Here is a 23,404-nt window from a genome sequence, read left to right as displayed (position 1 = left end):
ATTGTTTTCTCTGTCCGATTAGGGCTGAGAAAATAATCGCTCATGGGTGCTGGCATATAGAGTAATATTGTTCCGAGTGGATTGCGATGTCTTATTGCATTCCACTCGCACTGATTTTCATGCCGTGTGTCTTGGGCCTAAAAAAAAAATCAAAACACTGGAGTGGTGCCTTAAAGTCTCGGGATCTGTGAGATACGGATAAAGCACAGAAGACAAGACAGACTTTGTACTTCTTTTTATCTGACTCATTGTTAAGAGTCAATTGATGTAAAGTTGATAAAAAAAAAAAGGCCGCAAATAGTATGACGCGAGAAAAAACCCAGCCCACTTCTCTCGGATGGCAGCCCTCACTCGGGTGTATTTGGCCTGTGGCCCCATTGAATCGTCATTTTTCCCTGTACTAATCTAATCTGTGTATTTCGTGTATACAGTCATCTGACTGTGTGCTCGGTGCTGTCGCCGAGGATCCCCACAAAATTGAGGATATTACCAACTATAATGATCAATTGTGCACAATCCTGAGGTAGTCTTTCCTTTACAATCCCCTGATAATGAGCCTTTTTACTGCAAATCCGATCCGCGGGCCCATCCGACCATCCGGCCCTCCCTGTTCAGGCACGTAGTGTAGAGGGGGATGAATTGGTGGGAAACACAATGGTGACCCTTAAACCCCGGCACTAAAGTGGACTCCTTGTCATCTGAATAATCCAGAATCCGGGATGTCCCTTTCGATCCTCATGCACTTTAGCATTTCTGCTTCCAACTTATTGTTTTTCACACTAATTTCCCAGCTATTTTCAGGCATCTGCTCCTTGTGGACAATGATTTGTCTTTTTGGGACTTTTAGTTTTTCTTTTTCTTTCCCTCTGTAGGACTAGGCATGCATGGTTTGTGCTAATAACGAGGGTCTCGGAGAGAACTGGCAGCAGAATAATATGGGGCCTGGGGGATTCAGCTATAGACCTACTCTTAGACCCCCAGACTTGTGGTTTGTGTCTCCACGGAGGGTAAGGTGTCCTCCAGATCGCTCCCCTCAGGGCCATCGAGAAGCCTGCTCGGATGGACCGGAGGAAACTTGGCTTGTATCTGACTGCGAGTAGTAAACACTGGAGTAAGAGCCGGCCCCGGACTCCCAAACAGATGAATGTAACGGCAGACAGCGAGTGTCCTCAGCTCAACCCTGCAGACTAAGTGCCGGGTAAATACAAGATTCTCCAGGACTCTGACAGGATCAAATCATTACCCGACATGTCTCTACCCAAAACACACGGCGGCGCATTGTAGTGATTGTCAGATAGAATAACAATGCTAATAGCAATGGCTCTGCAATGTCTATATCCAGAGCAGACACTTTCCTTCCTTTCTGCAGCAAATTGCAGGTATTGTCCAGCAGGCCGTGCTGCTCCGATCCGGGCTCTACCCCTGGTGTAGGCACCAACCAACAGGCTCCGGTCCGATATGAGAACGTGATTGCACCCCCACACCACCATCACTGTACTCCAATATTATGGGGAAGGCGACCCCTGCAGTTTCATCCTGTCTTTGATTTCATGGTTCCCTCAAGCACTCCGAAACAACTGATGGGTCACTTAGTGTCTTAGAAATTCCTGTATAATTAGGCATTGCAATGTAATGAGAGGTTGCTGCAAAATTGCAAGAAATCCAAACCTGTGACAGCTGTCTGGTTGCATCATGGCCACTTTCATGAGGTTACAATTAGAGATGAGCCACCACCCTAGTGTTTGGGTTTGGTTCGTCGAACATCTTCAAACACCGTCGAACACCATTGAAAACAATGGCAGGCAAACACAAACACATACAAACATGCACAAACACGAACGCACACACACACATATTATGCTCACCTTACCTTCTGTTCTTTCGCCAGCCTCCTGGATCTTGCAGTTCGCCGGTACAGGATGTGTATCTGGTAACCATCGCGACCGATGCTGAAACTTCCGCTGCCAGAGCGCTGACGTCAAAGGCAGGAGCCGCTTGCCTCTGATTGGCCAGCGCGCTGCCTTTGAGTAGCGTCTGACAGAGTAAGTTCCTCTCTCGTCGCAATGGTTACCGATACACATCCTGTAGCAGCGAACTACGTGTATCTGGTAACCATCGCGACGAGGGAGGAACTTGCTCTGTCAGACGCTACTCAAAGGCAGCGCGCTGGCCAATCAGAGGCAAGCGGCTCCTGCCTTTGACGTCAGCACTCTGGCAGCGGAAGTTTCAGCATCGGTCGCGATGGTTACCCGATACACATCCTGTACCGGCGAACTGCAAGTCCCAGGAGGCCGGCGATGGAACGGAAGGTAAGGGGAGCATAATATGTGTGTATATGTGTGTGTGTGCTTCTGCATGTGTGGAATGGGACATTGAACAAGTTGTGGAACGAATTGTCTGCATTGCAATGATTTCCTATGGGAAATTTTGCTTTAACGAGTAATTTGGTTAACAAGCCCAGTCCCAGAACAGATTGTTTTCGTTAACCAAGGTTCCACTGTATTAACATTGAATGACAGTATTACTGTGAAAAGCCAGTTACGCTTTTGGTGATCAAACCGTTATTGAACATAACCTCGAACTGTCGAACTTGAAGCTAATTGTTCGCGTTCGTCGAACGACTCGAACATCGCCTAAAACAGGTCAAATTTGAGATTGGCGAACGGTTCGATTCGAACACTGCTCATCTCTAGTTACAATGTAGCAATCGCCGTACTGTAAACTTTCCCACCAAATGTGTGTTCTTTGCCATAGCGGTATGATGAACTAAATGAGCTAAGGCTATGTGCGCACGTAGCGTTCTGCCCTGCAGAAATTTCTGCAGCAATTTGAACAGCACACGTGCGCTTCAAATCACTGCAGAAAGAGTCCGTAATGAAAAAAAAAAAACGATTTCATGCGCTCTGAGTGCAGCCTCTCCTATAGACAGAGCAGGAGCTGCAGGTAGAGCGCAGGAAAGAAGTGACATGTCACTACTTAGAACTCGCGCTTCGGGCAGCAGCCGAAGCGCTGCGCTCTAATACACCACGTGCGCACGTCTCCTGCATAATCTTCATAGATTATGCTGGGGACGCAGGACACATGCATTTACGCTGCGGTGCAGATCGCAGCGTCACTGTATGCAAATATGCAACGTGCGCACATAGCCTAAAGGTGGTGTCACACACAGCGACAGCGACAACGACGTCGCTGCTAAGTCACCATTTTCTGTGACGTAGCAGCGACGTCCCGTCGCTGTCGCTGTGTGTGACATCCAGCAACGAGCTGGCCCCTGCTGTGAGGTCGCCGGTTGTTGCTGAATGTCCTGCTTCATTTTTTGGACGTTGCTCTCCCGCTGTGAAGCACACATCGCTGTGTGTGACAGCGAGAGAGCGACGAACTGAAGCGAGCAGGGAGCCGGCGTCTGGCAGCCTGCGGTAAGCTGTAACCACGGTAAACATCGGGTAACCAAGAAGCCCTTTCCTTGGTTACCCGATATTTACCTTGGTTACTAGCGTCCGCCGCTCTCACGCTGCCAGTGCCGGCTCCCTGCTGCCTGCACACGTAGCTGGAGTACACATCGGATAATTAACCCGATGTGTACTCTGGCTAGGAGTGCAGGGAGCAGGGAGCCGGCACTGGCAGCGTGAGAGCGGCGGACGCTAGTAACTAAGGTAAATATCGGGTAACCAAGAGAAGTGCTTTCCTTGGTTACCCGATATTTACCTTAGTTACGCTTCCACTCGTCTCTGGGGCTGGTCACTGGTCGCTGGTAAGATCTGCCTGTTTGACAGCTCACCAGCGACCATGTAACGACGCAGCAGCGATCCTGATAAGGTCAGATCGCAGGTCGTGATCGCTGCTGCGTCGCTATGTGTGACACCACCTTAAGGCTGTGCACACTGCGTTTTAATGCATTTTTAGTACAGATTTGTCATGAAACTGCAGACAAATCCTGATGCCGGCAGTCTATGAGAATCCCGACGCCGGCAGTCTATGAGAATCCCGACGCCGGCAGTCTATGAGAATCCCGACGCCGGCAGTCTATGAGAATCCCGACGCCGGCAGTCTATGAGAATCCCGACGCCGGCAGTCTATGAGAATCCCGACGCCGGCAGTCTATGAGAATCCCGACGCCGGCAGTCTATGAGAATCCCGACGCCGGCAGTCTATGAGAATCCCGACGCCGGCAGTCTATGAGAATCCCGACGCCGGCAGTCTATGAGAATCCCGACGCCGGCAGTCTATGAGAATCCCGACGCCGGCAGTCTATGAGATATATATAATTGATATAAAACACAAAATCTGCAACATATCAATTCTTTTAGTGTTTTTGCAGCGTTTTTCCACCCCAGAATGCATGAAAAAATGCATCAAAACTTGGCAAAACACACACTTTTTCTGCCAAGAAATGCAGAACTTTCCGCAGCTAAACACTCAGCGTGCGCACATTGCCTAAAACTCGAAAACATCAAGCAATTTTCACCAGAAATCTGACCATAAACAGTTTCAAATAGCGCAAAATTTTAGTGCAACTTGTAATTGTGCAAAAAAAATTTTGAAAAGTGTTTTCTGCAAAGCTTCACCATGAGGGGTCCGAGGAACGCGTCCGACAAATCCATCATTGGAGTCAGAAGTTACAACAGGAGTGTACACGGACTGAAGCACGGCTCTTACACTGGCACATGCCTATTACTGATTCTGGCAAAACTCGCCCGAGGACACCCCTCATCAAAGCGGGTGTGCAGAGTGCCGGGCTGGATGAATCGGGTGTAAGCGTCAGGTTATATATTCAGCCTGTTTAGTGTCTGTGATGAAAACCGAGGGCACTTGGTGTTATTTAATAGGGTTTTCCAGACAACTGTGGTTACTTTTTTTTTTTTCTCTCCATGGACCGGAAGTCTGGTGCATGCTGTGATTTTATTTCACGCAGTCTCAGTATTTCGGATGAGCTTCTCCTATACAAGGCTATAGATGTACAAACCCACCCCCCAATCCCGTATGGATCAACCGTATTGCGCCAAGGTTTTCCGGATGTACTGCAATTCTTTGACATAGGAAACTGGATTGGGTCTTGGAAACTTTAATTGCTGATGTATAAAAAGAAATGACAGCAAAGATGAAAAAATTGTCCTTTTTTTTTACCCCCAATGAAAATGTGATTATATATTTATATATATATATAATATATATATATATATATATATATATTATACATATATATATATATATATATATATATATATATATTATATATATATATATATATATATATTATATATATATATATATATATATATTATACATATATATATATATATATATATTTTTTTTTTTTTTTTTTGGGAATATGAGCTGTGCAAACATCGTCTTAGGGCTTATGCAGACAAGCAGAGAAATCAGACGTGTGTTATCTGATTCCTTATCAGATTGCACTCCGGCCAATGTTGTACAATGCAGCAGCGCCAATGGCTCATTTATTTTTCACTGACCGAATCTGTGTGTGAAAAAATTGCAGCATGTTGTGGTTAGACTCTGAAATCGGATGAGACGCGCCCATTCAAGGCTATGGGTGCCAGAAAAAAAATCAGGTGCCACAGTATAGTAACTGATTAGTACAGATATATTGTAATTCTGCAACAGAAAACTTCAATGTTCCTGTAAAATGGATTATATACAGATGACACGTGAGGAAAAAAATTGTCCCTCTTTCTGGATGAAAATTGGACCTATTTATTTTATTTATTTATTTATTTATTTATTTTATTTATTTATTTAATTCATTCATTCATTTTTTTTATTTATTTATTTATTTTTTTTTAATACTGTTGTGTGAATTTGGCCTTACAGTGAATGACACAAATGTTGCTGATGGTTGCCATTGAAAGAGATGGTGCACAGTAGTGAATAGGGTGGCACATCATGTATTAGAATAACTGGTAAGAAGGGAAAAGGAATAAAACATGATGTGCACATCTGATAATAATGTTGTATTGGAAATACAAGAAGTTGTTAACAACAAACCATTAGAAACACACACAAAGTATATTGTAAAAATAGATGTTTGACATTTTTTTTAACACTTCTTTTTTTTTTTTATTTTTATACTATATTTTTTGATATTATTTTGTCATTTACCGCACTCGTTTCTTGCAGAATGAGCCTTGTAATGGCCACTAGGTGGCATAACATTCACCTCTCCAGATATCATTGCTGTGTTTCTGTTCATACACAGGAGTTGTGGACGCCTAGCATTTCTTATGTGTTTTTAATCGTTTGTTGTTAGCATCTTCTTGTATTTTCAATAAAATATCATTATTATTAGTTGTGCACATGGTCTTGTATTCCCTTTTCTCCTTTCTTGTCAGTAGTGCTGATGGCAGTCATGGAGGTGGATATGTGGACTACAACGTCCATGATGCATCCATAGACCATAGATATGTATGTATAAGCCAGCCGAGCCCTGCGATGTACCTGCTCCGGTGTCTGACTGACATGACGCTCGTATATGCTGGTGATCAATGATGCTGGAGCATTCGGGGGCTATTTGATGGGAGTCCCCCACCCAAGCATAAGGCCAGCTCCTCCATGTGGTCTGTTTGGTGCCTTTTAACCATTTGATGACTGTGGTTTTAGCATCGGTAGATTTAGAGAAGTCATTATTTAACCCTAGAACGCGCAACCATAGAAATCAACCATAGAAAACAAGTAACCAAGCAGGCCAGCGAGGCCTCAGGTATGCGTTCTAGGGTTAAGCCATTGTAAATAATAAGAGTGTCTTGTTTAATCTTGGAGTCCTCTCCTCTTCTGGTGACGAAGAAGCATCCTGACTTACAATACGTCCCGTAACTGGGTGTCAGGCCGCGCGGCTCTGCTTGCGCTTCCTAAATACCTCGCAGCAAGAAATCCTCGAAACACTGGATAGAAAGTGGTTTCATAAATGTCACTCGCTGTGATGTACGTCCTAGTATATTTCACAAGCAGACATGCATCATCTTTATTATTTCCACTCTTCGGTCAGCCTTGGAGCTCCTGCCCTCCGAGGGGAGGTTTGGCCTCGGAATGATGTCTCTCCAGGCGGAGGGAGGAACTCGTACAAAATCTGACACTGTGGATGGGTATTGGTGTGATGTAAAAATTATCGATTATTTCCTGATGTGGATTGTGTACCGGAGCCTTGTTATCCAGGGCTGCTGTAGGGCATTAAAGGGGGCGTCTAACATTTGTATTTTTTTTTATAAATTTAATTTTGTTTTTTTACTTTTAAGACCACCATAACACTATTCTATTCCTGTAATTAAAAAAACAACAAAAAAACCCTAGTGTACTACCACTCCTAAGACGTTGGTTTGTTTGGACCTTTGCCAATGTGGACGGCTGCTCTCCGTATTTGCTCGCTCACAGTTCAGACTATGTATTGTCACATAAACTGCCGCTGTTTTTTGCAATGTTGCTTGTATTCTTATGACCCCACCTGACCACGACTTCTTTCTTCCAGGGATGGTCCTCGTCCGGAGTGAGAATGGTCAGTTGTTAATGATCCCCCAGCAGGCTCTGGCTCAGATGCAGGCTCAGGTTCAAGCACAGGCCCAGTCACAAGCCCAAAATGCAATGGCCCCTCGTCCCGCTACTCCTACCAGTGCCCCGCCGGTGCAGATCTCTACGGTGCAGGTATGTCGTCAAGATATAGGGACGAAAGCACAAGATAAACAGTCTATAGTGCCCTCTTTGGAAATGCACAATAGAAGTGTGTGATCTGAAATAATAGCTTAAAGACTTATTACCAATGTTACACTTTATCACAAGTCCCAAAAAATTGGTGACAACAAATGGCTCAGTGGCAGTCTGACCCCACTAATCCCGAGAACAGGGCTGTGGAGAGCATTCCCACATTGTGCTATCACCTATCCACAGAATAGCTGACAACTTTCTAATCACTGGGGGTCACATTGCTGCGACCACACTGACTTCTATAATGGGGCTCTTAAAGGGTGCAGGCAAATTGTGGCTGCTACAAATCCTTCTGTTGTGCCGCTTCCTAAAGCAGAGCTCACCCAATTTTTGGGAGGTGAAGTGTTCTTGAAATACATTGAAGGCAAAGCAGATTTTCAATTAGTCCTCATTAGAAATGTATTGTTTTGTGCCCACAGCTCCTATGCTCTCCTATCTATACAGTCTCCCCACTTCTCTCTAACATACAACTGTTGGAGACCACAAATGCGAGAAAACCACAACTCCTAGCATACCCTGGCAGCCAGTGCTGTGAGTTGTTGTCCTACATCTTGAAGTGTTAGGGTATAAATTCCATCAGGTTGTTAGTTTAATAGTTAAAGGGGTTGTCCACTATTAGGATAAACCCTTCTTATACAACATGTTTCCCCCAGGTAAAAAAATAAAGCCTATACTCCCCTGCCATACAGGAGCCCTTCCAACCATGCCGAGCCTTACGTGGGGTTGTGACATCAGGCGAACCCCTTGTCCAATCAGTGTCTTTTTCTGTCTCCCCGCCTTCAAACCAAACGAGCAATCAACAGGAAGTGAACTCAGCCGCAGCACTCGTTTCCTGTTGATTAACTCTTTTGGTCTGAAGTTGGGGAAACAGAAACTGGCACTGAATGGATGTGGGGTTCATATGATGTCCCAACCCCATGTAAACCTCAGCACCAATGGAACTGTTGTGGACAACAACTTTAAAGGGAACCGGTCACCGGATGTTTATAATACTCACCTAACGGTCGGTGCAGCACAGACTGTCAGATGGGCGTCTCTGTTCTCTGGTTCCGCGCCTCCTCTTTCGGCCATCTTTGTCCTCCTTCTTCTGAAGTCTGGGTGCATGACACGTTCTACGTCATCTACACTAGTTGACATTGAGGTCCCGCACAGGCGCAGTACAATACTTTGATCTACCCTGCTCAAGGCGGATCAAAGTGCGCCTGCTCAGGACCTCAATGTCTGCTTGATTGTATGATGTAGAACACGTCATGCACCCAGGCTTCAGAAGGAGGACAAAGATGGACGAAAGAGGAGGCGCAGACCCGGAGAATGGAGACGCCCATCCGACTAGTCTGCGCTGCACCGACCGTAAGGCTATGTGCCCATGGGACTTTGTACCCGCGGATATATCCGCAGGTACGTCCGCAGGTTTCCCGCTGCTGCTCCCCGGAATCCTTAGCTATACATAGCTGCGGGATTCCAGCGAATTAGTTGCGGTAAACCTTCCGACATTCCTGCGACTTACTTGCAGAGGTCTGGGCCTCTATCTCCATAGTGGAGTGGCGGGATTTCCACAGGTATTTCCGCAGGAATAATTGACATGCAGTTACGTGCGGCTGCGGGAGAACTGCAGCATATTCCGCAGCCGCACATTCCGCAGCATAGACACAGCACTCCCCATGTCCCATAGGATAACATGGGGAGTGTCTGTACTTGCTAAAACCTGCGGATTTAGCTAGAAGATCCAGATAAATCCGCAGGTTTTCCACGGCAAAATCCGCGGTTACAGAGTCCCATGCGCACATAACCTTAGGTGAGTATTATAAACATCCGGTGATAGGTTCCCTTTTAGTATATTCAAAGTTGCCTGATGGACAGATCTGTGCCGAGACAGCCAAGGGATGTAATAAGAAATTATCCATCATCTCTTCACATTCCCAGTCAGTGAAAACCTGTGTCTTAATATTTCACTTGCAGTCTCCTGGGGCACCTCTCTTGGCGAGGCAGGTAGCGCCAACTACCATCATCAAGCAAGTGGCTCAGACCCCCACCACCGTGCAGCCCACCACCACACTACAGCGGCCTCCAGTTGTACAGGTAAGTCGTCTTCATCCTCCGTATACCGATTCACCAAGCCATGGACGTTTCACACGGTGTACCTAGGAGTCACGCTTTTCTCATTCATGTGTCTGCACATCCGGGGCACAGCATTCTGATGTCATCACTCCTGGAGTTATTCCGGATATTGTCCGAATATTCGAACTGTACAAGCCTGCTCCCATACATCTTATACTGCTCGGGCCAGGTTCAGACTATGCCCAAGATGTTAATTAGTTTTCCAATACTCCTCACCTCCTCTTGTACCGATCCTGAGCTGAGCTCTGTTCACACCTGTGTTCGGAAATGCAGTTTCTTTTCAGTTTTAGGAGCAGACAGACAGATTATTGTATGTAACACATTAGCAGAGGGGGCACATTGATTTTCATTATGGGTCCGACGTCCAACTGGGTTGTGCTATGCTCTCTTTTTAGTGTGGGAGGATCATTCTCTAAACACGTACACATAACTGACCCCAGACGGACCCCATAACAGTCAGCCGGCCCCTCTGCTTCCATTTCTATCAGTTATGCCACATTCTGTTTGTGACTGAAACTGACTGGAAAGAATAATTGGATTCCTGAACACGTGTGTGAACACAACCTTACCTATAGTTTTCACGTGTGTGAACACGACCTTACCTATAGTTTTCACGTGTGTGAACACGACCTTACCTATAGTTTTCACGTGTGTGAACACGACCTTACCTATAGTTTTTACGTGTGTGAACACGACCTTACCTATAGTTTTTACGTGTGTGAATACGACCTTACCTATAGTTTTTACGTGTGTGAACACGACCTTACCTATAGTTTTTACGTGTGTGAACACGACCTTACGTCTAGTTTTCTTCTCCGTTGTCTAAAATGAAATCTGATTCTTCAGATTTCTTATGTATGAGAAATGACTCAAAATCGGTAACAAAACAGTGGCTCTGATGTAATAGGGGGTTATATAGTGATGGGCTGTACCTGTGAGCGCCAGTATTGGCAGCCCCCTGAGGGTCAGACTCCCACAGACCATTGCCTTAGCTCCCCTACAAGGCACGGCCTCCAGTATAGAGGGGCCGATCATCGGGAGCTGGCGCCCCTCACCTTTAAGAATCCGAAATGCTCATTAATCTGGGATGACATCACAATACTGCCGGCCGTATCGGGACCTGGGTATATCTATTGTTCATTCTCCCCTGATTTGTCGCAACAACCATCCTCTAGCATGGATTGCTCTGCATGATCATCCAATTACATAAATCATTTAGGACGTTTTCTTTCATTAGAGATCGGTATGAAAGGGTTAATGCTGTGTGCTGTGTGTCTGCCACCTAGAGGTCACCGTGAGCCAGTGCAAGTTTTTTTTTATTTTTAATATTGAGGATAATCCTGAGCTGCATTTAGTGTACAATCGGGTATATACATTGTGTGCAGGGATTATATAGCTCCTGCATATGGCTGTATACCCCGGTAATGTTGGCAGTGCAGTCTTCAGGACCCCTTAGTGTAATGCCTGCGTTCGTGTTCTCGTTAATACCTGGTTTTCTGTGTGACTGGCTGCGTTTGCCAGTTGTAATGTGCGTGTTGTTTCTTCTGCGCAGAATCAGATAGTACTCGGCAGCACGGCACAAACTGCCACTTTGGGGACAGCAACGGCCGTACAGACTGGAACTCCTCAGAGACCGGTGCAAGGAGCTGCTACCCCTACGACAGCCACCACGGTACAAAACCCAATGCCACAACCCAGCTAAGCCTTCATTGCCTGTAGATCTATGTAAAGCGATTGTGCCCTGTGTGGCTGCACGACGCCACTGAAATGGCAGCGACACATTGCAACATTGGATGTAATGATCTCCTGTGGTGTCGCTGTGCAACATAGTCTCATGTCCCCAATGTGATGACACTGGACACTTACCATCTGTTTTTATTTGCAGCAAAACCAAAGCTCTAAAACAGTTGCACAAATGTTTTTGTTCAGTGACTTTTCAGAGAACTCATTACACCGTGTAGCCCCAGCGTAAAACGATCTCCCACATACTAATTCGAAGCTCCAGAGTAGTGTAATAAACAGAGCCAGCCCCATAGTATGAGGCCTCCTGGGATGTACAGCTTCCCGAAAGCTTCACATATTTGGTAAAACTTATTATATGGAGGCCTGAACAGTGCCATGTACCCCCCAATGCAATTTACTATACAAAGGTAAAGTGGTTGTCCAGATTTGCCACGAAAGTCTGCAGTCATTCTGTGCGTGAATCCTCAAAGTGCGCACCATGCGAAGTGTCAGGATTCTCCGGTGCAGGTAGCAGGAGGTTATGTGACTGCAAGTATGGGCTATGCGACTAGATATGTGCGCTCACTCAATTCACCTGTCACATGTCTAGTCGGATTGTGGCTGGGAGTACGCATTGCCAATACTTGCAGTCACATGACTACCTGCACAGGAGAATCCTGTCATTGTGCACTGTGCTCGTTTCGAGGATTCACACACACAAACATGCTTCACCTGGAAAACCCCTTTAACTATTAGTACTTGCTGTAGAGAAGATGGGTCTCCACATTTCCTATCTCCCAATAAGAAAATAACTAATAAAGTTTGTGTGTTGTAATATATGTGCGGTTTTTGGCTTGACACTAGAAGTCCCAGAGAGGGGTCATTTAACATTTCTACCATTGGAACCCTATGGAGCTTGAAATTCCTGGGACTTCTAGTGTTAATGCCTGAAGCTGCACCACTGAGACTAGAGGCCTCGTTTCTGTCAGCTGCAGCGCCGTCATGAAGACCATGTCTGGGTTCATATCGCGAACTCCATCAATGTAGGCTGAAAGCATTGATGGTGATTAGCATCCACAAGCGGCCTTAAAGGGAACCGGTCAGGTGACAAAAGCGTTCTGCCCTACAAGCAGGAGCCTGTGTGAGCTATTAACCCCTTCCTACCCATCCCTGTGCTGTTATATTGTGTAATATGAAAGTAATAAAATACGTTTTATTACTTTCATATGTCCTATGTAAATAGCATAGGTCTCTAACCCTTTGGGCTACTCATAGCCCTGCGGTCGTCTACATGCTCTCCATGGTATTATGCCCCTGTGGGCGTGATATCATGGATTTACATCAGCGACGTGACCGTCGCTACTTCAGAATATCGCTTGTGCGCGCTTAGCATTCTCGTTGCCTTCTCATACTGGCGCTGGCTTCTTGGCTTCTGACGCGCACTGCGCATGACCGGATGACACTTCTGCGCAGTGCGCGTCAGAAGCTGACACCAAACACCAGGGTGAGGCGGTGAGAATGGTAAGCGCACGCACGCGATATTCTGAAGTAGCGACGGTCACGTCGCTGATGTAAATCCATGGTATGACGCCCACAGGGACGTGATACCATGGAAAGCATGCAGACGCCCACAGGGACGTGATACCATGGAAAGCATGCAGACGCCCACAGGGGCGTGATACCATGGAAAGCATGCAGACGCCCACAGGGGCGTGATACCATGGAGAGCATGCAGACGCCCACAGGGACGTGATACCATGGAGAGCATGCAGACGCCCACAGGGACGTAATACCATGGAGAGCATGCAGACGCCCACAGGGGCGTGATACCATGGAAAGCATGCAGACGCCCACAGGGACGTGATACCATGGAGAGCATGCAGACGCCCACAGGGGCGTGATACCATGGAAAGCATGCAGACGCCCACAGGGGCGTAATACCATGGAAAGCATGCAGACGCCCACAGGGACGTGATACCATGGAGAGCATGCAGACGCCCACAGGGACGTGATACCATGGAAAGCATGCAGACGCCCACAGGGACGTGATACCATGGAGAGCATGCAGACGCCCACAGGGACGTAATACCATGGAGAGCATGCAGACGCCCACAGGGACGTGATACCATGGAAAGCATGCAGACGCCCACAGGGACGTGATACCATGGAGAGCATGCAGACGCCCACAGGGACGTGATACCATGGAGAGCATGCAGACGCCCACAGGGACGTAATACCATGGAGAGCATGCAGACGCCCACAGGGGCGTGATACCATGGAAAGCATGCAGACGCCCACAGGGACGTGATACCATGGAAAGCATGCAGACGCCCACAGGGACGTGATACCATGGAAAGCATGCAGACGCCCACAGGGGCGTGATACCATGGAAAGCATGCAGACGCCCACAGGGGCGTGATACCATGGAAAGCATGCAGACGCCCACAGGGGCATGATACCATGGAAAGCATGCAGACGCCCACAGGGGCGTGATACCATGGAAAGCATGCAGACGCCCACAGGGACGTGATACTATGGAAAGCATGCAGACGCCCACAGGGACGTGATACTATGGAAAGCATGCAGACGCCCACAGGGACGTGATACCATGGAAAGCATGCAGACTCCCACAGGGACGTGATACCATGGAAAGCATGCAGACGCCCACAGGGGCGTGATACCATGGAAAGCATGCAGACGCCCACAGGGGCGTGATACCATGGAAAGCATGCAGACGCCCACAGGGACGTGATACCATGGAAAGCATGCAGACGCCCATAGGGGCGTAATACCATGGAAAGCATGCAGATGCCCACAGGGGCGTGATACCATGGAAAGCATGCAGACGCCCACAGGGGCGTGATACCATGGAAAGCATGCAGACGCCCACAGGGCGATGAGACGCCCATGGGGCTAGAGACCTATGCTAATTACATAGGACATATGAAAGTATGTATTTTATTACTTTCATATTACACAATATAACAACACAGGGACGGGTAGGAAGGGGTTACTAGCTCACACAGGCTCCTGCTTGTAGGGCAGAACGCTTTTTTGACCTGACCGGTCCCTTTAATGACCGCACTGCACCTGACGGGAGGAGACCTTATAATCAGAACCTGTAATTAGGGCCTATAAGTCAAGTTGTCATACCTCGGCATAGGAGAAACGTATGGCTGCTTTCTTCCAGACACGGTGCTGCACCTGTGCATGGGTTGCGTCTGATACTGCAGCCAGGGATCACTGTGTGCGGTATTACAGCGCAGCGCCAAGCACTGTAATCTGTGGGTATGTGAAGCGCTGTTTCTGGAAAAAAGTCAGCCATATCATTTCCTTAAATGAGGAAGGAGAGGATTAAAATGTAGGATTATAACCATAGCTTTTTGTCAAATTTGACTGCCAATTCCTTTTTGGCCACAAGATGGCAGCGCCGAGCAGTACATGTGAGGTTATCGGCCCTGATCCTCTCTATGCTATCCATCCCACTATTTGCAGGGCTTCACTGACCATAGACCCAGACTTGACCCACTTCTATAAAGCTTACAAGTAAAAATCACTTATTTGCTTTGCAATATTTATTTCTTTACTCATAAGAACAAACAGTAATTGTAAGATCCCCGGGACATCGTCACTCTCCAGTAATAGCCATCCTAAACATGTATAATCATATAGTGGCATTTAAGAGATGTGCGAATGACTACAAGTTGGATATATTGCCAGGAAGTATTATTTTTATGGTTCTTGCAGACTTCGATGAATATGGACAAGTGCTGTTGGTTAAAACGAACATTGATTATGCAGAGCATGAAGTTGCTATATGGGGAATGTGAACAATAGATATCAATTTCCAAAGTGATGGTTACATAAAAGCAAATCTCTTTCCATATGGGTCTTCTTGTGTGTGATATAAAAGCTTTACCTTCCAATATCAGTCCTCAGGTCTAAAGCATCGTAAGCTGGCTGTATGGGCATGTAGGTCATAGGAAGCTGAATAAAATGATACCTTGATATCCGTGATCTGATGATTAATCCAGAGAAATGCGTATTTAACTTAATATGTAAATTAGTTATTACGATCTATGGTCCGGACATGGATCTCACTGAGAATCTGACTCCAGTGCTTATTGTAAATGAAAGGAGGCGTTACTAGTGTGAGACATGTAATGACTGACTGCTCTCATAATCACACACAGCTCTGCAGTCATAGCAGAGCTAACACTGAACAGCCTAAGTGAACGCGTTTGTCTCGTTACAAACATATTTGCAGTTGTCTTTTCACTTCTGCAGAGCTGTGTCTGATTATTACCAACACAGTACAGCAGAGTTGAACCATGTCTCATTGCAAACATAACAAATACATTTGCAGTTGTCCTCCCACAGAGTTGTCAGCTCTGCTGTACTGCCCTCCCTCTCCCCAAACCGTCTACCTGTGAAATGGAAGCTGCAGCTGCAAATGTGTTGTGTTTGTAATGACGTACAGTTGAATTCTGCTATACTGTGTTGGTAATAATGAGGCAAAGCTTTGCAGCATTACTAGCAGCATTATGAGAGGACAACGGCAGATGTTTGTTAATGAGACAAGGTTGTAATATGCTTTGCTGTGCTGTTAGTTCTGACCCACTGCAGAGCTGTGATTATGAGAACAGACTGTCAATCATTACATGTCTCACACTGGTAATGCCCCCCTTTCATTTAAAATAAGCTCTGGAGGCAAATTCTGTAGGAGATCAGCAGTATCTGGCACATAGATATTAGCAGTTAACATATTAAAGGGAATCTGTCACCAGGTTTTTGCCACCTAATCTTAGAGCAGTATAATGTAGGGGCAGAGATCCTGATTCCAGTGGTGTCACTTACTGGGCTGTGCAGTGTAGTTTTGATAAAATCTCTGATTAATCAGCAGGAGATTATCATTAGGGGACTACTTGGTGTGCTGCAGGTAGTCCAGCATATTCATGAGCTCTGTATAACTGCTAGATCTGCTGTAGAGAAAACATTAATTTTATCAAAATAACAGCAACCAGCTCAGTAAGTGACAAGGCTGGAATCAGGGTCTCTGCAAAAACCTGGTGACAGATTCCCTTTAAGAAAAACGTGGATTTCTCTAAAATATTGGATCACAGATATCAAGGTATCATTTTACTCAGCTTCCTATGACCTACATGCCCATGGAGACTGCTGTGGAGGGCTCATCCCCCTTACAGATTCCCTACAAAGGGACCTATCACTTGATTGATGCTACCCAAACCATGAGCAGAATGAATCGGACTCTGAATCGCCGGAATGTTTCAGAGCAACCTTTCCTGGCTGTGTTCACCAGAGACTCTAGTGAGAAGACACCTAGTTGGAGACCAGACTAGTCCGATGCTGCGCCAGGTGGTGCACAGGTCTCTCGCAATGGGATCTTCTAATAATATTATCTCTGAAATGCTGGAGTGTTTGAGAGATAAATATCCCTGGCGGCCATTGTGCAGCCTGGCTCTGATAATGCTGCCTGCGGTGTGGGCAGCCGGAATAACGAGATCAATTCCCTGTAATTATTTGACTAATGAGAAGTGTCTGTCCGGCACAGATCTACAGCACATCTTGACCATGTGAACTTGGTCTTAGGGTGGTGTCACACGTAGCGACGCAGCAGCGATTACGACCAGTGATCTGACCTTATCAGGATCGCTGCTGCGTCGTTACATGGTCGATGGTGAGCTGTCAAACAGGCAGATCTCACCAGCGACCAGTGACCAGCCCCCAGCCAGCAGCGACGCGTGGATGAGTAACTAAGGTAAATATCGGGTAACCAAGGAAAGCACTTCTCTTGGTTACCCGATATTTACCTTAGTTACTAGCGTCCGCCGCTCTCACGCTGCCAGTGCCTGCTCCCTGTTCCCTGCACTCCTAGCCACAGTACACATCGGGTTAATTACCAGATGTGTACTCCGGCTACGTGTGCTGAGAGCAGGGAGCCGGCACTGGCAGCATGAGAGCGGCGGACGCTAGTAACTAAGGTAAATATCGGGTAACCAGGGAAAGGGCTTCTTGGTTACCCGATGTTTACCGTGGTTACAGCTTACCGCAGCTGCCAGACGCCGGCCCCTGCTCGCTTCAGTTCGTCGCTCTCTCGCTGTCAAACACAGCGATGTGTGCGTCACAGCGGGCGAGCAACGAGCAAAAAATGAAGCAGGACATTCAGCAACAACCGGTGACCTCACAGCAGGGGCCAGCTCGTTGCTGGATGTCACACACAGTGACAGCGACGGGACGTCGCTGCTACGTCACAGAAAATGGTGACTTAGCAGCGACGTCGTTGTCGCTATGTGTGACACCACCTTTAGGATATATGCACCTGGGAATTATCCACATGTGCAAATTTTGTTGTATATTCAGTGTTACACATAGCACAATTTTCATTTTTTTTTTTTTTTTCTTTGAAAGGTTTTAATCCAAAAGATCTTTCAAATTTCACTAGCCGCGTGTGGATGAGATTTCTTAAAGCACCACTGCGTCATTTTGTTTTTCTTATTTCAGGACTGAAGTTATGCTTTAAATCTAAGTCCCCTACTCGCTGTCTTATACTCACCATCCAATGGCTTCATGTTCTATCACCACCCCTCCGGTCGGTCTCCTGTGTTTTGTGACCTGCTGACACCTTCAGAGTTTCATGGAGCGCGCCGGAGGTCATAACTCACTACAAGTCTACGAGAGCCTCGTTCTGGCTCTCATAGAGTTGTATTGATACCTTGTGAATTAACTTCTGACTTCCAGGCCACTCAGAAGTTATGGTTACAAAATGGCACCACGGGACCAGTGCGATGACGAAAAAGTCTGCAAACGCCATAGGGTGATTATAAGAACGGGGACGAGGGGCTTGGATTTAAAGTGCCACTCCAGCCCTAAAAAGGAAAAAAAGCCCTGGCGTGGTGCTAATGTCATTCAGAATGCCGGAAGTGTAATACGTGTGGATATGGGCAGTTTTCCCAGGTGAAACCACTTCAGGAGCACGCCGGTGGTTGCCTTCCTTCCTGCAGCAGCTCTGCCGCTGGCAGCTCTGATCTCTCCGTATAGAGCGCAGGTGGAAACTGTCCGAATAATGGACATGTCACATCTTTAACCCAACCCTGCAGCAGATGAAAGAACTTACAAAGATGGAGCATGTGCACAGCAAGTGGTTTTGACATTGCTGTGCATTGTTAATTTTTGGGGGCAGTTTTGTGATGTTCTTTCTGGTGGATTCCAAGTAGAATCTACCTAAAAAGTTTGTTTTGTACAAATAGCCTAACATGTAGTGTGTTTGCTGCATTTTTCAGGCAATTTAAAGGGAACCTGTCAGGTCAAAAAAGCGTTCTGCCCTACAAGCAGGAGCCTGTGTGAGCTATTAACCCCTTCCTACCCATCCCTGTGTTGTTATTTTGTGTAATATGAAAGTAATAAAATATGTTTTATTACTTTCATTTGTCCTATGTAAATAACAGGGTCTCTAGCCCCATGGGCGTCTCATCGCCCTGTGGGCGTCTACATGCTCTCCATGGTATTATGCCCCTGTGGGCGTGTACATGCTCTCCATGGTATTATGCCCCTGTGGGCGTGTACATGCTCTCCATGGTATTATGCCCCTGTGGGAGTCTACATGCTCTCCATGGTATTATGCCCCTGTGGGCGTGTACATGCTCTCCATGGTATTATGCCCCTGTGGGCGTGATACCATGGATTTACATGAACGACATCACTTCTGCAGCTTCAGAATATCGCGCGTGCGCGCTTACTATTCTCGCCGCCTTCTCATCCTGGCGCTTGCATCTCTGCTTCTGACGCGCACTGTGCATGACCAGAACTGCAAGCGTCTTCTGAACATGAGCAGTGCGCGTCAGAAGCCGACACACAAACACCAGAATGAGGCGGCGAGAATAGTAAGCGCGCGCGATATTATGAAGGAGCGATGGTACATCGCTGATGTAAATGCATGGTATCACACCCACAGGGGCGTGATAACATGGAAAGCATGCAAATACCCACAGGGCGATGAGCTGCCCATGGGGCTAAGACCCTGGCATTTACATAGGACATATGAAAGTAATAAAACATATTTTATTACAGTGGAAGCTTGGTTAACGAGAACAATCCGTTCTGGGACTGTGCTTGTTAACCAAGTTACTCGTTCAGCAAAGCAAGATTTCCCATAGGAAATCATTGCAATGCAGACAATTCGTTCCACGTGTTAAATCTCCCATCCTTGTTCCCTATTGTGCCATTCCATACATACACAAACACACACACATTACGCTCACCTTACCTTCTGTTCCATCGCCAACCTCCTGGAACTTGCAGTTCGCCCGTACAAGATGTGTATCTGGTAACCATCGCGACCGATGCCGGACCTTCCACTCCCTTTGAGTAGCGGCTGACAACGGAAGTTTCTCCCTTGTCACGATGGTTACCAGATACACATCCTGTAGCGGCGAACTACAAGAACCATGAGGCCGGCGATTGGAACGGAAGGTAAGGTGAGCGTAATATGTGTACTTTCCATTCCATCGCCGGCCTCATGGTTCTTGTAGTTCGCCGCTACAGGATGTGTATCAGGTAAACATCGTGACGAGGGAGGAACTTCCCCTATCAGCCGCTACTCAAAGGCAGCGCGTTGGCCAATCGGAGGCAAGCGGCTCCTGCCTTTGACGTCAGCGCTCTGGGAGCGGAAGGTCCGGCATTGGTCGCGATGGTTACCCAATACACAGCCCGTACGGGTAAACTGCAGGTTCCAGGAGGCCAGTGAGGGAAGGTAAGGTGAGCATAGTGTGTGTGTGTGTGTGTGTGTGTGTGTGTGTGTGTGTGTGTGTGTGTGCGCGCGTGCGCTTGTTTGTTTGTTTGTGCGTGTGTGTGTGCGCGTGCGCTTGTTTGTTTGTTTGTGCGTGCTTGTGTGTGTTTGTGTGGACTGCAAGAGCGGGTCAGAGCGCGGTGGATGTACGGAAACGGAAGTGTGTGCGGTGAGGATTTTGCTCGTACAACAAAGCTTTCTCATAAACAGAGTTACAAATTTACAGAAAGCTTTGCTTGTTAAGCGAAATTCTCGCAAACTAGGTTACTCATTAAGCGAGGTTCCACTGTTCTTTCATATTACACAATATAACAACACAGGGATGGGTAGGAAGGGGTTAGCAGCTCACATAGGCTCCTGCTTGTAGGTCAGACCACTTTTTTGTCCTGACAGGTTCCCTTTAAAAGCTGCTTTTTACGGTATCCACAACACCTATGAGATTTCAGAAATCTCATGTACATGGTAGTTTTTTTCCTAACTGAATTTAAGAACTCACACCCAAAAAAAAAGCAAAAAAAAATAAAAAATACTGCAAACCAATATTTTTGAATGCAGCGTTTTTGCTGCCTAGAGAGCAAGTTTAGGCTACAGAAAAAAAATGCTGTGTGTGAACATAGCCTGATCCGGATATAAAACGTGATCACTTATCTGTGTGAGAAGGGTGACAGCCGCTGGTGCTCTACTGCCACTCCATTCTGGGATTTGGGGGGAATCCAAGTGATCTGGTGGGAGTCACCCAAATACCCCTTATTTATCGGGTAGTGGAAGACTACTGTATTCTATGACCCATTCAGATAGACCACTCCTATATCTTGATTATTTGGGAATATTGGAGCAAGTGTCCGATCACCGGACTTGTGATAAAAATGAAACCACAGAATTGTGCCTGTGGCATATACTATTGTAGGTGCACGTTGTATTGAATGTTTCATGCTCACGTGTTGTTTCTCTCTCCACAGGAAACCATGGAAAATGTGAAGAAATGTAAGAATTTTTTATCTACGTTAATTAAGCTGGCTTCATCGGGTAAACAGTCCTCTGAGACGGCAGCTAATGTAAAAGAGCTGGTGCAAAATCTGCTGGTAAGATGTCCCCCTGTGACCCCCCACTATCTGGCTCCATATGATCAACCTTTGTTCTGTAGCAGCCGTCTGATTAAATGAATTATCCGAAAGTGGGCCTGTCTTTAGATTGCCACCATTAGGCAAAGTTTTGGAGCAATTTGGTCAAATTCACTGTGGCCAGATGTGGCCAAGAATCTCTATACTTAACAAAAGCCTATGGCCTCACTGCAGCATCTGCCTTTTTTTTTTTTCTGTATTTTTATTTTATTTTGGGCTTGCCTTTTTTGTTTTTCAGCGTGCTGGTGGATTTTTATTTCCAAATGTGTCAAACTTAAATAGCCACAGAGTTTTTAATGGATTGATGAAAATTCAGTGATGCTTATAGTTTAAAACACAGACAGACAGACAGACAGACAGACAGAGAGACAGACAGAGAGACAGACAGAGAGACAGACAGAGAGACAGACAGAGAGACAGACAGAGAGACAGACAGAGAGACAGACAGAGAGACAGACAGAGAGACAGACAGAGAGACAGACAGAGAGACAGACAGAGAGACAGACAGAGAGACAGACAGAGAGACAGACAGAGAGACAGACAGAGAGACAGACAGAGAGACAGACAGACAGACAGACAGACAGACAGACAGACAGACAGACAGACAGACAGACAGACAGACAGACAGAGAGACAGACAGACAGACAGACAGACAGACAGACAGACAGACAGACAGACAGACAGACAGACAGACAGACAGACAGACAGACAGACAGACAGACAGACAGACAGACAGACAGACAGACAGACAGACAGACAGACACACAGACAGACACACAGACACACACACAGACACACACACAGACACACACACAGACACACACACAGACACACACACAGACACACACACAGACACACACACAGACACACACACAGACACACACACAGACACACACACAGACACACACACAGACACACACACACACAGACAGACACACACACAGACAGACACACACACAGACAGACACACACACAGACAGACACACACACAGACAGACACACACACAGACACACACAGACAGACACACACACAGACACACACACAGACACACACAGACAGACACACACAGACAGACACACACAGACAGACACACACAGACAGACACACACAGACAGACACACAGACAGACACACAGACAGACACACAGACACACACACACATATATCTATATATATATAATATATACATTCACACACTTTCAGACATATACACATACACACATTCAAACATATACACATACACACATTCAGACACATACACACATACATACATAAACACACATGCACACGCTCACATTCACACACACACACACATATATATATATATATATCTCACACACACACACACACACACACATATATACACACATATATACACATACACACACACAATTCTTTTAAAGGGAATCTGCTACCAGGTTTTTACTCCCCCATCTGAGAGCAGCGTAATGTAGAGAGACCATGATTTCAGCGATGTCACTTACTGAGCTGTTTCCTGTCATTTTGATTTAATCAATGTTTTCTCTATCAGTTATACAGAGCTCACTCATGAATATGCTGGACTATCTGACAGCAGGATATGTAGTCCTCTAATGATAAAATCACTGGTTAATCAGCAGGAGATTATCAACACTACAGTAAGCAGCCCAGTAAGTGACACATTGCTGGAATCAGGGTCTCTGCCCCTACATTATACTGCTCTCAGATTAGGTGGCAAAACCCAGGTGACAAATTCCCTTTAAATAAGCTTGTTGTTGCAAATTTTTATTTTTTGCAGTTGAAGACTAACAACTGTAAAAATAAATAAAAATGAGACAAAACTTCGTACCCCTTTTAGCTAATGTGCCCAAATTTTTCACCGTTTCAAAAAATCGTAAATAAAGGAAACGTCTGGAAAACTAAAACCATATCCATGATACCAAACTGA

General features: G+C 46.2%; 1 protein-coding gene across 2 annotated transcripts in view; it reads left to right on the top strand.

Moving 5' to 3' along the window:
- The window catches only part of TAF4 (TATA-box binding protein associated factor 4), a 106,555-nt gene that overhangs the window by 35,449 nt on the left and 47,702 nt on the right, over positions 1–23,404 (top strand). Inside the window, exons 3-6 of one of the 2 annotated variants that reach the window (XM_075347764.1) lie at positions 7,478–7,650; positions 9,670–9,789; positions 11,381–11,500; positions 21,316–21,438. In XM_075347764.1, coding sequence (XP_075203879.1) covers positions 7,478–7,650; positions 9,670–9,789; positions 11,381–11,500; positions 21,316–21,438 — 536 coding nt within the window. The remainder of the gene's footprint in view (positions 1–7,477; positions 7,651–9,669; positions 9,790–11,380; positions 11,501–21,315; positions 21,439–23,404) is intronic. The other variant, XM_075347765.1, reaches the window with a different exon arrangement.

The sequence above is a fragment of the Anomaloglossus baeobatrachus genome, chromosome 5, assembly GCF_048569485.1.
Source record: "Anomaloglossus baeobatrachus isolate aAnoBae1 chromosome 5, aAnoBae1.hap1, whole genome shotgun sequence".
Lineage (NCBI taxonomy): Eukaryota > Metazoa > Chordata > Amphibia > Anura > Aromobatidae > Anomaloglossus > Anomaloglossus baeobatrachus.
This window is presented reverse-complemented; position numbering and strand designations above follow the sequence as displayed.